The sequence below is a fragment of the Hydra vulgaris genome, chromosome 11 (assembly GCF_038396675.1).
Source record: "Hydra vulgaris chromosome 11, alternate assembly HydraT2T_AEP".
Lineage (NCBI taxonomy): Eukaryota > Metazoa > Cnidaria > Hydrozoa > Anthoathecata > Hydridae > Hydra > Hydra vulgaris.
Genome location: NC_088930.1, coordinates 36966218 through 36978732, shown reverse-complemented (window position 1 = coordinate 36978732; position 12515 = coordinate 36966218). Strand labels below are relative to the sequence as shown.

Genomic DNA, 12515 nt, shown 5'->3' with positions numbered 1-12515 from the left:
AGTAAACTTAGGAAAGTATAAATTATACCTAGAAACTCTGGGTATAACTCATACTTTCCTGAGCTTTTTATTGATACCAAATATTTTTAAATTCCCTCGCCTATACCACCCTGGGCTAGGTTATCATGGTAAGTGAATTTTTACGAGGCAAGTGTGAATCATCTTAAACTAACTCAAAAAAATACTCAAGCTGAGTAATGCTTTAAGCATATCCTAAAAAATAGGCAAAAATTTTAATATCAAAACTTTTATCGATATTTTTTATTCAAATATCTGTCGATATATCTTTTCAGCCTCATTGTTCAAGACTAAGTTACATTGTTCAGCACTGTAAAATTTTAGTTTCAAAGGAATAAAGTTTTTAATTTAAAATAATACAAACTTTATAATTATATAATTTCCAATGGTGGAAAAGATTGTAGTGAATCAACTGAAGAAATCGAAAACTGTGCTTCTGACCCTTGTCCTAGTAAGTTAAATAAGTTTTAAGGTATAAAGGTATAAACAAAAACGTGCTTGAGCATCTTTTTGTTTTATTAAATGATAATTAAAATAATAGGCAATAGCCAAGAGAGTAGGCTATGTAAAATTAAGAAATGTCTGTTATTCTATTTAAGATTTTTTTATACTTAATAATTTAAATGCATCAAAAAAATTTTTTTTTCTAATACAAAATTTTTTTTCTACTATTTGTTTGCATTATTCAAGTCGTAACTTGACTTTGTAAAACTAAAAAAATCTGGTAACTGCATTCTTCGGAATTTTTCTAGTATTTGAATTTGTTTGTTTGTAAATCTTATTCGCGTTTACATAAAACCCTGCAATTAAAATTTTCTAGCTGTACTTTATGCAGCAAAAAAATTATCATTCAGTTTTATAAAACTGTGCTTATATCTAACATTGTTCTTTTTAATAATTTTTTTTGTTCAATAAGAGCATCATCAATTATAAAACAATAAATGTAATTACACTTAGCAATTAAGGACTCGTCAATGCTTTACTTAAGTGCTACATTGTTGTGTGAGCGATCACATTCCATGATTACTTTGTATTTTAATAAAGTAGTAAATGATCAATGTTTATCAGCACTACAGCAATCCTTATTTTTGTTCTTGATAACATCAGTTTCTTCAGATTTATCGAAGTATCAAGTTAAGTATTTCTTTGACAATAAAGTTCACTTCAGCCTAGATTTCATTATCATTATCAAATTATCGAGTAGGAAACTCTTAATACTGAGTTTTAAATTACTTTTGACAAAGAGTTCTGGCATCAAGCTTTCTGCTTTTTGCAACATGCGTTTGAATTAAATTATCTATTTTATCTATTCCATCCAAATAAGCAAAGCTTACATTCTTCACCAAACAAAGGAACTTGCTTGAGAAACCCTGTATTTAGTTTTTAGATGTCATTTTATTCTGGGTCTACGTATCTAGTGTGATAGCATTCTTTATTCTTAAAGTTTTAATTATTAATTGTTAAAGCTTTATGAGATTTGTAGCTTTATTAATCCATAATTTCGTTTTGAAGGTCCCATCATATCCCAGCTAGCACACTTACGTTGGGCTAACGTATGTAAATACATCGCGAACGTCGGCTGTTTTCTCTTATGCGAATACAACGTTGATCCAATGTTAGTTTTATTATATTTATATTAATAAAAACCTAAATAACAACGTGATTAAAAATGGTTAGGAAAATTACATTGGTCTAACGTATGTAAAAACATCGCAAAAGTTGGTTGTTTTACCGATCATAATCCAAGGTTGATCTAATGTATAGGGATCAACATTGACCCAACGTATAAGGATTAACGCTGATCCAATGTTTATAACGCAACGTTAATCCAATGTGTATGGAATATCGTTGCATTATAAACGTTGAATCAATTTTGCTCCATATATTATTACGGTCTTTTCACAACCGCCCAAGTCATTTTTTCATGTTATAAAAAATTAATAAAAACTAAAAAAAATTGCAATTTTTTCTCCCACATCACAATAAAACAATATAAAAAAACTATTTTCTAATTGGTTTAAGATATTATCTTGAACCAACCTATTTTTGTTTGTTTTATTGTGATAAGAGAAAAAAAAGCATTATTTTTTTAAGCTTTTCATTAATTTCTTATAACATGAAAAAATGACTTGGGGGATAGTGAAATGATCGTGACGATATATTCGAATAACAACGAATTATATACATTGAATCAACATTGTGTTTGCATCGATAAAAAGGATATATACAAATATATATTTGTATAACTTATAAAAACTATTTTCCATCCAAGTATTTTAGCTGATTATGGAAATATATTTTGATATATTTTTCTCTTTATACAGCAAAATATCAGGCCACAAGCAAAACAAACATGAATAATGCCGCTTTAATCAGATGCCTCAAGCAGACACTTTTCAACTCAGATATAAAATGTGTAAGCAAACGTTTCCTACAGACTACGTTTATATTAGTACATTAATTAGGTTATCTAATAAATTGCGAGTATTGTACATTGTATCATCTTGCGTTATCTGTTTAACTCGACTTTTTCTAATTTCTATTTCTTTCTTTTTATTCAAAATTACTTATTCTCAGTCTGCAAATTACATTTATATATATATATATATATATATATATATATATATATATATATATATATATATTTATATATATATATATATTTATATATATATATATATGTATATATATATATATATATATATATATATATATATATATATATATATATATATATATATATATATATATATATATATATATTCAAATAAAAGGATTTTGAAATAAAATTTAAAATTTTGTTCCACAGAAGTGTCTAAAGAATATCTATACATGATAGAAATGTTGTTAAATAGAACAATTTTGTTATAGCAAGGTTGTTTTGCTTGCCTTTTTCTTGGCAAAATTGTGTATTACTGTATCAAAGTTTAAATGTTTTTCAATGTTCAGCAGTGTCTGACTTAGCCTAGCCAGGTTGTTAAGGCAATCCTGACTCATGGTGGACCTGAGATAATTTTTAATAAGTTTAAGCTTGCTGAAGCTCCTTTCTGCTTATGCTGCTTATACTAAAAATAATCCTAAAACTGACTCTGAGGTTGAAAATATACTTTCTAGTTTGCACTCGGCCAAAGCATTTAATTTTTCCAGTGCACCCAAATGTTTTGCCCCAAAATTGGTATTGTGAATCATTTTTATGTGCTTCATTTCTTGCACAAAGTCTTTACTGACTATATCTTTAGAACATTTTTTTGCAAAACTAGCCGCTTTATTATTAATTCCTCCTCTGGCATTTTTTGGTAGTTCCAAAGAAAGCTGAAGGTTTCAGATAGCTGTTTTGCGGCGCTAAAACGAACTGTAAGCCCTCCAATAACGTTGTCTAATAATACATAAAAAATTTGCTTTCGGAATTGGGATTCCAAGGAAGATTTGTCTGCCTTACTTATTTTACTTACATTTTTTTATCGTAAAATTGTTTTCTGTTATTGTTCCTAAACAATTTTATTTCTATATCAAGGCTAGATGCAACAAGCTTTGCTTCATTCCATATTGCTTTCCAACTGTCACAAATAGCTACTAATTGGGAAAGTATGCATTTTATATTTGAAACTTCTATATTTAAATTTGCGTTACTGGCTTGAATAACTTAGTTACAAATGTCAATAGGAATTAATATTCTGTGCCACACAACTGACATTACGATGCAGGTAAAGGTACTGGGTATAACAAATTGCTCCACAAATCTCGTTTCTAGTTTTTGGAGTAAGATTTAGCTGGAGCAAGTCTTCCAAAGCCAGCTTTACTCCTGGATGGTCAGCTACAAGTGGTTTGACACTCTCTATTCGATCTGACCACCTAGTACCGGATATGCCGTGAAGAGAACAACCAATGCGCTCAGATAATATTTCCCACCTCTTTGGACTATAACTGAATAAGGTGTACATTAATTGCATTTACTAAAATAAAAAACAAACAAACTTAATTCTGATAAAAATTAAATATAACGCTGTGCAAATGTAAATATAACGTTGAACCAACTTAAAATACAACATTTCGCCAACGTAAAATATAACGTTGTGTCAATGTAAAATTTAACGTTGAATCAACGTAAAATATTACCCAATGCCAACTTAAAATACAGCGTTGTGCCAACGTTGTTTTTTGGTTATTGGCGACGTCGCATTTATAACTAAAATGATATAAAAACAACGCGCAACAATGTTCTAACGTTTTATCAACGTATATGTGCTAGCTGGGATACTCCAAGAACTCTTCTTGAAAATTATTGAACATACCAACTGATTGCATTATCTTTTATATATCTATATTTAAGATAATGTTTCAATATTGTTTCAAGAATGTTATTTGTTAGCAGTCCTTTAAATTTTACTGCCTTTCATTTCACTTGGCTCACCTTTCCTGTTGCATTCTGATCTGAAATAAAAATTACTTTAAATATTTAAATTCAATTAATTCATGTACAAGCAATTAAACACAAACCTTGACAAAAATGGAAACAAGTTGAGCGCGGTACTATCAGGGACATAGTGGACTTTTGTGAAATAGTTTTTTTTCAGTATCTTTTTCTTGAATTTTCTTCTACTTCTAATTCAATATTTCTTAACACGTTTTCATTGGTTTACTAATAACCTTAAAAGCCTGTGAAACTTCTTAATAGCTTTCAATTGTATTGTCAATTTAAAATAATAAATTAAATTTATGTTAATTATGTAGAACGGGCTTTTATTTCAAATCTTAAAGATTTACATTTTGATTATTTGATGATTTTTTTTTACTTAACGCTTTGTGATAGACTACTCAACATTTTTAGGTAAACCTCCTTCGCTAGTAGTCCGAGCATGTGAATGGAACGATTTAGTTATTGATTGCAACGGTAAAGGAGTTATTGAAATAGTCAGCGCTAACTACGGTAGAACTATGTCTAGTATTTGCCCTGGTGCTAATTATTTGAACTTGAAATGTGATAACAAACAAAAATCACTCGATATTGTTCAGAGCAGTTGTTCAAATAAATCCTATTGTATTGTTAAAGCTGCTAATACAGTGTTTGGTGATCCATGCATAGGAACATATAAATATCTTGAAGTGGAGTATAATTGTAATTGAGCCTTTCAAATCCTAATTTAATGCATTATTGTGAATAAAGAATAAATATTTATAACTAATTGAAGTTACTGATTACTAAAAAAATTTTTATATTTGTTTTAAATTATGATAATGTACAGGCAAATCACAAGTTGTGCGAGCATGTGAATGGAACGAACTTAAAATTGATTGTAATGCTGATGAAGAAATTGAGGTGGTCTATGCGAACTATGGTCGGACATTGGCAGGCATATGCCCTGGTTCTAACGAGATAAACACAAAATGCAATTATCAAAACACGTCCCTTGATATTGTTCAGAGCAGCTGTTCAGCTAAATCTTCTTGTGTTGTTAAAGCTACAAATGCAGTTTTTGGTGATCCATGCGTAGGAACATTTAAATATCTTGAAGTGCGATATAATTGTAAGCAATAAATTTTAGAATAACTATTTTATTAGTGAGTTGCAATAGTTTATACGTTGAGTTATATCATAAGCTATATAATACAATTTTTGTTTAATCTTGCTTTAAAAACTACAAGTTTGTTGCAATCGAAACCAAAGAATATTTTTTAACTAAAAAAATAAAATATTATTTTATATGTTTTCAGTTTTTTTTAGTTTTTAAATTAATAGTTTATTTTAAAACAAATTTTATTACTTGTTTGAGATTGAAATTGATTAAAATAAAGTTGAGAGCTTTTTGTTTATCTCTTTACAATTTTTACATTGATTAGAAAAGAGAACAGTTCAAGCAAATAATGTTAATAAATAGCAACTTTAAAGCATTGAAAGGATTATTTTTGAAATGCATTTTGATAAACTGGATACAGGAAGTTAAGTTAAACGTAAATTTTTTATTCTCCAGTTGGTAGGCACTACATAAGAGATTATTTAAGTAATTTTATTACTTAGAATAATCTCATTTCTAAATCTTTCCAAAGGAAACCATATTTAATATGGCGTTGAATGTTCTCGTGCAGCTTGATCTTAGAATTCAGGCTTTGCCATTAAAATAATACTTCAATGATTACAAAAGCGCTACTATTATACTGAAGAAGCTGGCAAGGAAACCATTATCTGCCTAACTTTTCAATGTATGCTAAAGGTTTTAAAGCCAGTCTTAAGATAAGGATTGATTACTGTGATTTTTTGGAAATTGGTTCTTCTTTATTTCGGATAGTAAAAAGATCATCTTTAATTAGTTCCTATTTTGAATGTTCATTTAAAACTAATGGCCAATAGCCTACATCATTAAATACATCTAGAATTGTCACATTGTCATCCATGTATTTACTAACTAGTATAGAATTTGACTCAGCCTTAAAATATTTACCTGTGGGTTTTGGTATATTTTCTACTTCTTCAGCAAACAGCTTTCCACGCGCATCATCTTCTCAATTGAGGTTTTTTAGGTGTGAGCATTCATTGATTGAAATTACTATTTTGCTGTGAGCTTTTTTTTCTCCGTGAGAGCGCTAATCTTTTAAGACGAGACAGTAAGCTTATAGAAATTGTCAAAAAATATTTGTACAGTTTTTTCAGATTTTTCATACTTATAAGTGAAATTTTATTATATCAATAAAATGTTAAAAGATATTTTAATTTAAAGAGTTTAATGTATATAGTTAAATAAAAACTTCTTCTATGGATAAAACTATTTATTTTTAAACTAATTTTTATGACAATATTTCAAGGGAGTATAGATACCCTCGTTATCAAGTAACTTACTTACTTGATAACGAGGGTATCTATACTCTCTTGAAGTATTGTTATAAAATTAGTTTAAAAATAGAGAGTTTCACCCATAGTAGAAGTTTTTATTCAACTATTATACCAATGAATTAAGCGAGAAACATTTAATCTGAGTCATGTGTTGTGTTATTATGCAGGTATTTGCATTTTATATAGTTGTGATATATATATATATATATATATATATATATATATATATATATATATATATATATATATATATATATATATATATATATATATATATATATATAAAGTTCACATTGAAATTTTAACAGCGTATATACCATATTTGTTTAAATAATTATGCCTTTATACAAAGTTTATGTGTTTTATGTATTACAAAGTGTTATGTATTTATTCATAATGTACTTAGAAAACCAGTCTTTTAAGTTTAAAAAAAGTATCATTTTTAGGTAAACCTCAATTTCAAGTTGCACGAGCCTGTGAAGGAAATGATTTAATTATTGATTGTAATGCTAAAGGAGTTATTGAAATAACCAATGCTAATTACGGTAGAACTATGTCCAGTATTTGCCCTGGTGCTTCCGACTTCAACTCGAAATGTGATAACAAAAAAACTTCACTAGAAATTGTTCAGAGAAGCTGTTCATACAACTCTGCATGTACTGTTAAAGCTACCAATGCAGTGTTTGGTGATCCATGTGTTGGAACATATAAATATCTCGAAGTAGAATATACATGTGAATAATTTTATTTTTTTACATAATCTTTTAATTTTCTTACGAATTGGTAATAAGAAATAAGTTACTATGTTAATGTTTCTACAAATTTTAGTTTCTACTTTGAAAAATTGTAGGCAAATCACAAGTTGTGCGAGCTTGTGAATGGAACGATCTTAAAATTGATTGCAATGCCAATGAAGAAATTGAAGTGGTCTATGCGAACTATGGTCGGACATTGGCAGGCATATGTCCGGGTTCTAACGAGATAAACACAAAATGCAACCATCAAAAAACGTCCTATGATGTTGTTCAGAGCAGCTGTTCAGCTAAATCTTCTTGTGTTGTTAAAGCTACAAATGCAGTTTTTGGTGATCCATGCGTAGGAACATTTAAATATCTTGAAGTGCGATATAATTGTAAGCAATAAATTTTATAATAACTATTTTATTAGTGAGTTGCGATAGCTAATTAAGGATGAAATTATCGCAACACCAACATCGTATAAATGCGAAATTATCGCAAAAACAAAACTAATCGAATAAAAAAACATTGCAATTCCAAAGAACTTAAAATCGGTATTCACAAAACGCGATATGATGCAATGGTTGATGACATAGTTTTGACATAAATCGATATAAAAAAGACAAAGCAAACGTTTCTAATTTACAACTAACCTTGAACCAAGGCGATTCAACTCAACTTTACCTAAATTGAAATTGAAATTTTTATTGAAAATTCCTTTAGTAACTTGTACAAATTAAATTGAATTTGAATATTTCATTCTAGTTAAGCTGATTGAGGTTTTAACAAACTGTTAAAGTTAAAACAGTCAAACATTTGAACTTTGATTTATAGCAAAGTTTAAGTGAATTTTATGCTAATTTTTAAAACTTTTTAAAATTATTGGATTCATACGCTTTAACATTCACGATATTAAAGTGTCATTGGTGCTTACTCTTAGCTATAGGGGGAGACGATTGTTTAGCTTTTTACTTCCCCCTCTTCTGGAACTAATTAGGACTTCCTTGATTATTAACTTTGAATAGTTTTGAAAGTTTTTGGCTTTAAGAAATTGTTTTTTTCTTTCCTCAAATGTGTTAAATAAAAAACTAACTCATTATGAAAAAACGTTAAAACATAATTCTCTCCATCATAAATAAAAATTTATGTTAAATGATAACAAATTTATCAACAAAGTCAATATCCAATGACAATGCAAATTGACTCTTTAAATATACCGGCATTTTAAAAACTAGTGCGATAGGATTTTTGATATATGAATCAGCAAACCCGTCCTTTTAAAAAACACTGATTCATATATATCGTTATTCGCAAGTTGCAATTATTCTACCCTTATATTTAGTACGTAGAATTAACGATTTTCTTAGTTTTAACATGTTATATATATACTCATAAAGTACTAATTCATTTCATACTATATTAGTGGTATAAAATAACATGCGTGTAAAGCGGGTAAATGTGTAGAATAATTAGAATAAATTAAAATAACTAATATAGCAAAATTGCTTGCGAATAATTAACATCTATTAATAACGAATAGTTTTGTTAAACAAATTTGTTTAAATGTCTAACTTTAAAGACAACAGTTATTTTATTTATTAAGATCTTTTTTAGGCAAACCAAAACTTCAAATTGCACGTGCCTGCGAAGGAAACGATTTGAAAATAGATTGCAACGGAAAAGGAAAAATTGAGGTGGTAAACGCAAACTATGGTAGAACCTTGCCTGGTCTTTGTCCTGCTGGAGACACATCTAATACAAAATGTGATAATAAAAAAAAGTCAATTGAAATAGTTCAATACAACTGTTCTTCCAAACCTAGTTGCATTGTGAAAGCTGCAAATGAAGTGTTTGGTGATCCATGTTTTGGTACTTACAAATATCTCGAAGTACAATATACTTGTGGATAATACAAGTTTATGCTACTGCGTTACAAATTTTTTCTATTTTCCTTATCTAAAATTAAAACTCTAAAATAATAGGATACAAATAAAAAAAAAGTTTTTATGATTATTAAAATTTACATTAAATAAGATTAATTTAAAGTAGAACTTGTTTTATTTATTTGCGTTAAAGTTCCATACTAGAAATGTTTTTTGCAGACTTCTTCCCTACTTCTGGCTATGTGCGTACATAACAGATGACATTAACGTTCTGTTCATTATTTTCCTATAAGGTTTTTCAAAAGTTTTACAAAAAGACAATAATAAATGCTGAAACAGATTTCGCTTTATTTTACAAGAGCAACTAAACAAAAAAAATTGGTTTGTCTAATGTATGTATGCAACTATAAAAAATTACTAGAAGTGTTATATTATTCAATAACTGCTAATCATGATTAATTGTCATCTATAATTATGTTATTGGTATATTAATTTTCTATGTTTAACGTATCCTAATATATAAGAATTAACAACATTTTTGCCCATTATGTGGATATATTTGATTACCCAACCTGTTTATTAAATTGATAATTTTCCCAGTGAAACGTTTTAAATTTGTTTTATATTGTGTTCTAATTTAGTAAAACTCCAAAAAAACTATCAATAACACTTGTGCGGAAGGTAAAATTAACAAGCCTTTATAAAACTGTTAGGTTATTAAAGTCACCCCAATAAAGAGATGAGATTGACAAAATTTTGAAGATAAAAAAAAATGTAGTAAGACAAGAAATTTTTTTTTAATAGAATTCTACAAAGAAGAGTTTATTCTAGAAAAAAAACAATAGTAAAAAAAAAGGGTGCACTGAAAAGTTATTTGGCAAAAATGCTCCAAAACCTATCACAGTCACCCCTCAAAGTCCATTTTAAGGTAGTTTCCAAATAATAAAGAGTTAAATGAACGTTGCTCATTTTTTTTTTAACTTAATGTGTATAATAGTTTTTATTGCTTTTTCGTTATGTTTTCATGTTTTTTCATTTATGTGGATTGTGTACCTCAGTGTCTCATTTATGTTTACATAGATATATATAATATACATAGATAGTTACGGAGACATAACATACATATTGGTTATGGAGAAAACAAGTGACGTTAAGGTTCGATGTTCATAACACCATCGTTGTAACTTATTTTTCATTTTCGTATTTCGTATATACTTTATTAGAGATAAATCTATTTGTGATATCGAGTTAAGGTTCGTAACTCCTACATCAAACTAGTTCTTTCGTGCTTTACACCAAAATAGAACAAGTTTTAAAATATTTTTTCTTACTTGTATTAATAGTTTTTAATGATAACTTATCTTAGGTGTATGAAATTAATATTGCAGAATCATACATGTGATTAGCACATTTGTTGACTGCTGATGAAATAAACTGATCGCATGCCTTTACAGGTTTGTGGTACCTAATCTACCTTGACAAATTGAAAGAGTAAATAAGTGCCTCGCTATTTTTTGAAATTTAAGTGCAAATGCATTGGATATTATAAAGTGCGGTTTTTCTCTTTAGCAAATTAAAGGTATTTTTTTGTGTGGACAATAGTTACAACATTACTATCTTCATATAAAAACCTTTCTTTCATTGCGTGAACTGCAGTCTCTGCTCCCACCTCTAGACTGGTGCATGCTCATGATGGCCATGCAGCTTCTTAAATGTCAGACTTCATCGTAAAAAAACTCCGAAGTATTTAGCAGACTTCCGTTGTTATGTTACGGAAAAAATCCGTTTTCAATAAATTACGGTCTTTTAACTATACTTTAAATATTTTTAGAGATAATCACATCATTTTATATGACTGTACGTATTTACGATAAGGAGAAGTTCCTTAACTTTAAATAACGGACTTTAACCGTATATTTTAGCATAGCCTTTAATTTGAAGAGCACCATATTTCTTTTTCACAAAAAGAAATTATAAACGTATATAATTTCAAGTTAGATTTTAATATATTTATATTTGCTTTATTGGAACTAAAGTGCTATATGTTTTTACTTATGAACTTGATATTGAACATAAGTTCCACATTCTAACACCTAGTACAATGCTGTCCTCTGTCTCAATGCCAACTTTCTAACTCAACTTCTTCTAACATTCTTTCTAATATCCTTTATTCTTCTAAAAATCACTTACTCTTGGTCTGGGAAGAGGTTATTTATTGAGCTTAACTCGTCTTTGTGGGCCTTGGTATGTGAACTCTATATGGCAATTAGCCCAAGGAAAATAAACCAGGAGGATAAACGCATGAAAAGAAGGTATATATTAAATAAAATAGTAGTGTAATGGAGGAGCAAAATGAGACACTTAAGCTGTAATTTATCCAATAGAGACCGTCTAAGAACTTTTGAAAAAAAAACTTGTTTTTCAAATCTTCTACCATCCTACTATAGCCTTACAAAATATGAGTTGCAAAAATGTAGTAGTTTGGTCACCAAAGATCATTTACTGACAACACCTACCCTGTCTCATTTTGCTCCGCTATGTGGGGCAAAATGAGACAGATTTTTTTAATAAGGAATTCAAATAAATAATGACAAACGAAACAGCTTTTTAAGAGGTTTAGCAAGATAAATATTTTATAATATAATACAATATATGTAATCAAAAAAATATAATACATAATCAAACTGTAACTAGTTAATCATATAATCAAACGCACTATCATTAGTCACATAAATCACATAATGCTTCACCAGTATTAACAGAAGTTAATACCAGTCTGAATGAGCCTAAGTTGTAATTTTTAAACATTGACTCTGCTTCAATACTTTTGCAGCCATACTCCATAATCCATTACAAAAACATTTACAGTTTTTAACACTTAAACTTTTATTTCTTTCTTTACCCTACCCAAATGCCCATTTATTTTCTATTTTTTGTTCTTTTAACTTTTTTGATTTTTCAGAGGATTTGAATAGTGATTTTCTATAATGTGATGTTGTTGTTATCTGTGATTCTTCTCCTTTTCTTGGTAATAAAGTGTTCTTTGAAATA

The 12515-nt window shown here is 28.4% G+C and overlaps 1 protein-coding gene across 1 annotated transcript; it reads left to right on the top strand.

Moving 5' to 3' along the window:
* Positions 1–405: 405 nt before the first annotated feature.
* On the top strand, positions 406–9629 carry LOC124814017 (L-rhamnose-binding lectin CSL3-like). Its single transcript, XM_065810959.1, has 6 exons — positions 406–469; positions 4847–5134; positions 5262–5543; positions 7291–7578; positions 7695–7976; positions 9196–9629. The coding sequence occupies exons 2-6, from the start codon at positions 4954–4956 to the stop codon at positions 9489–9491; spliced, it is 1329 nt and encodes a 442-aa protein (XP_065667031.1). The 5' UTR covers positions 406–469; positions 4847–4953; the 3' UTR covers positions 9492–9629.
* Positions 9630–12515: the final 2886 nt, after the last annotated feature.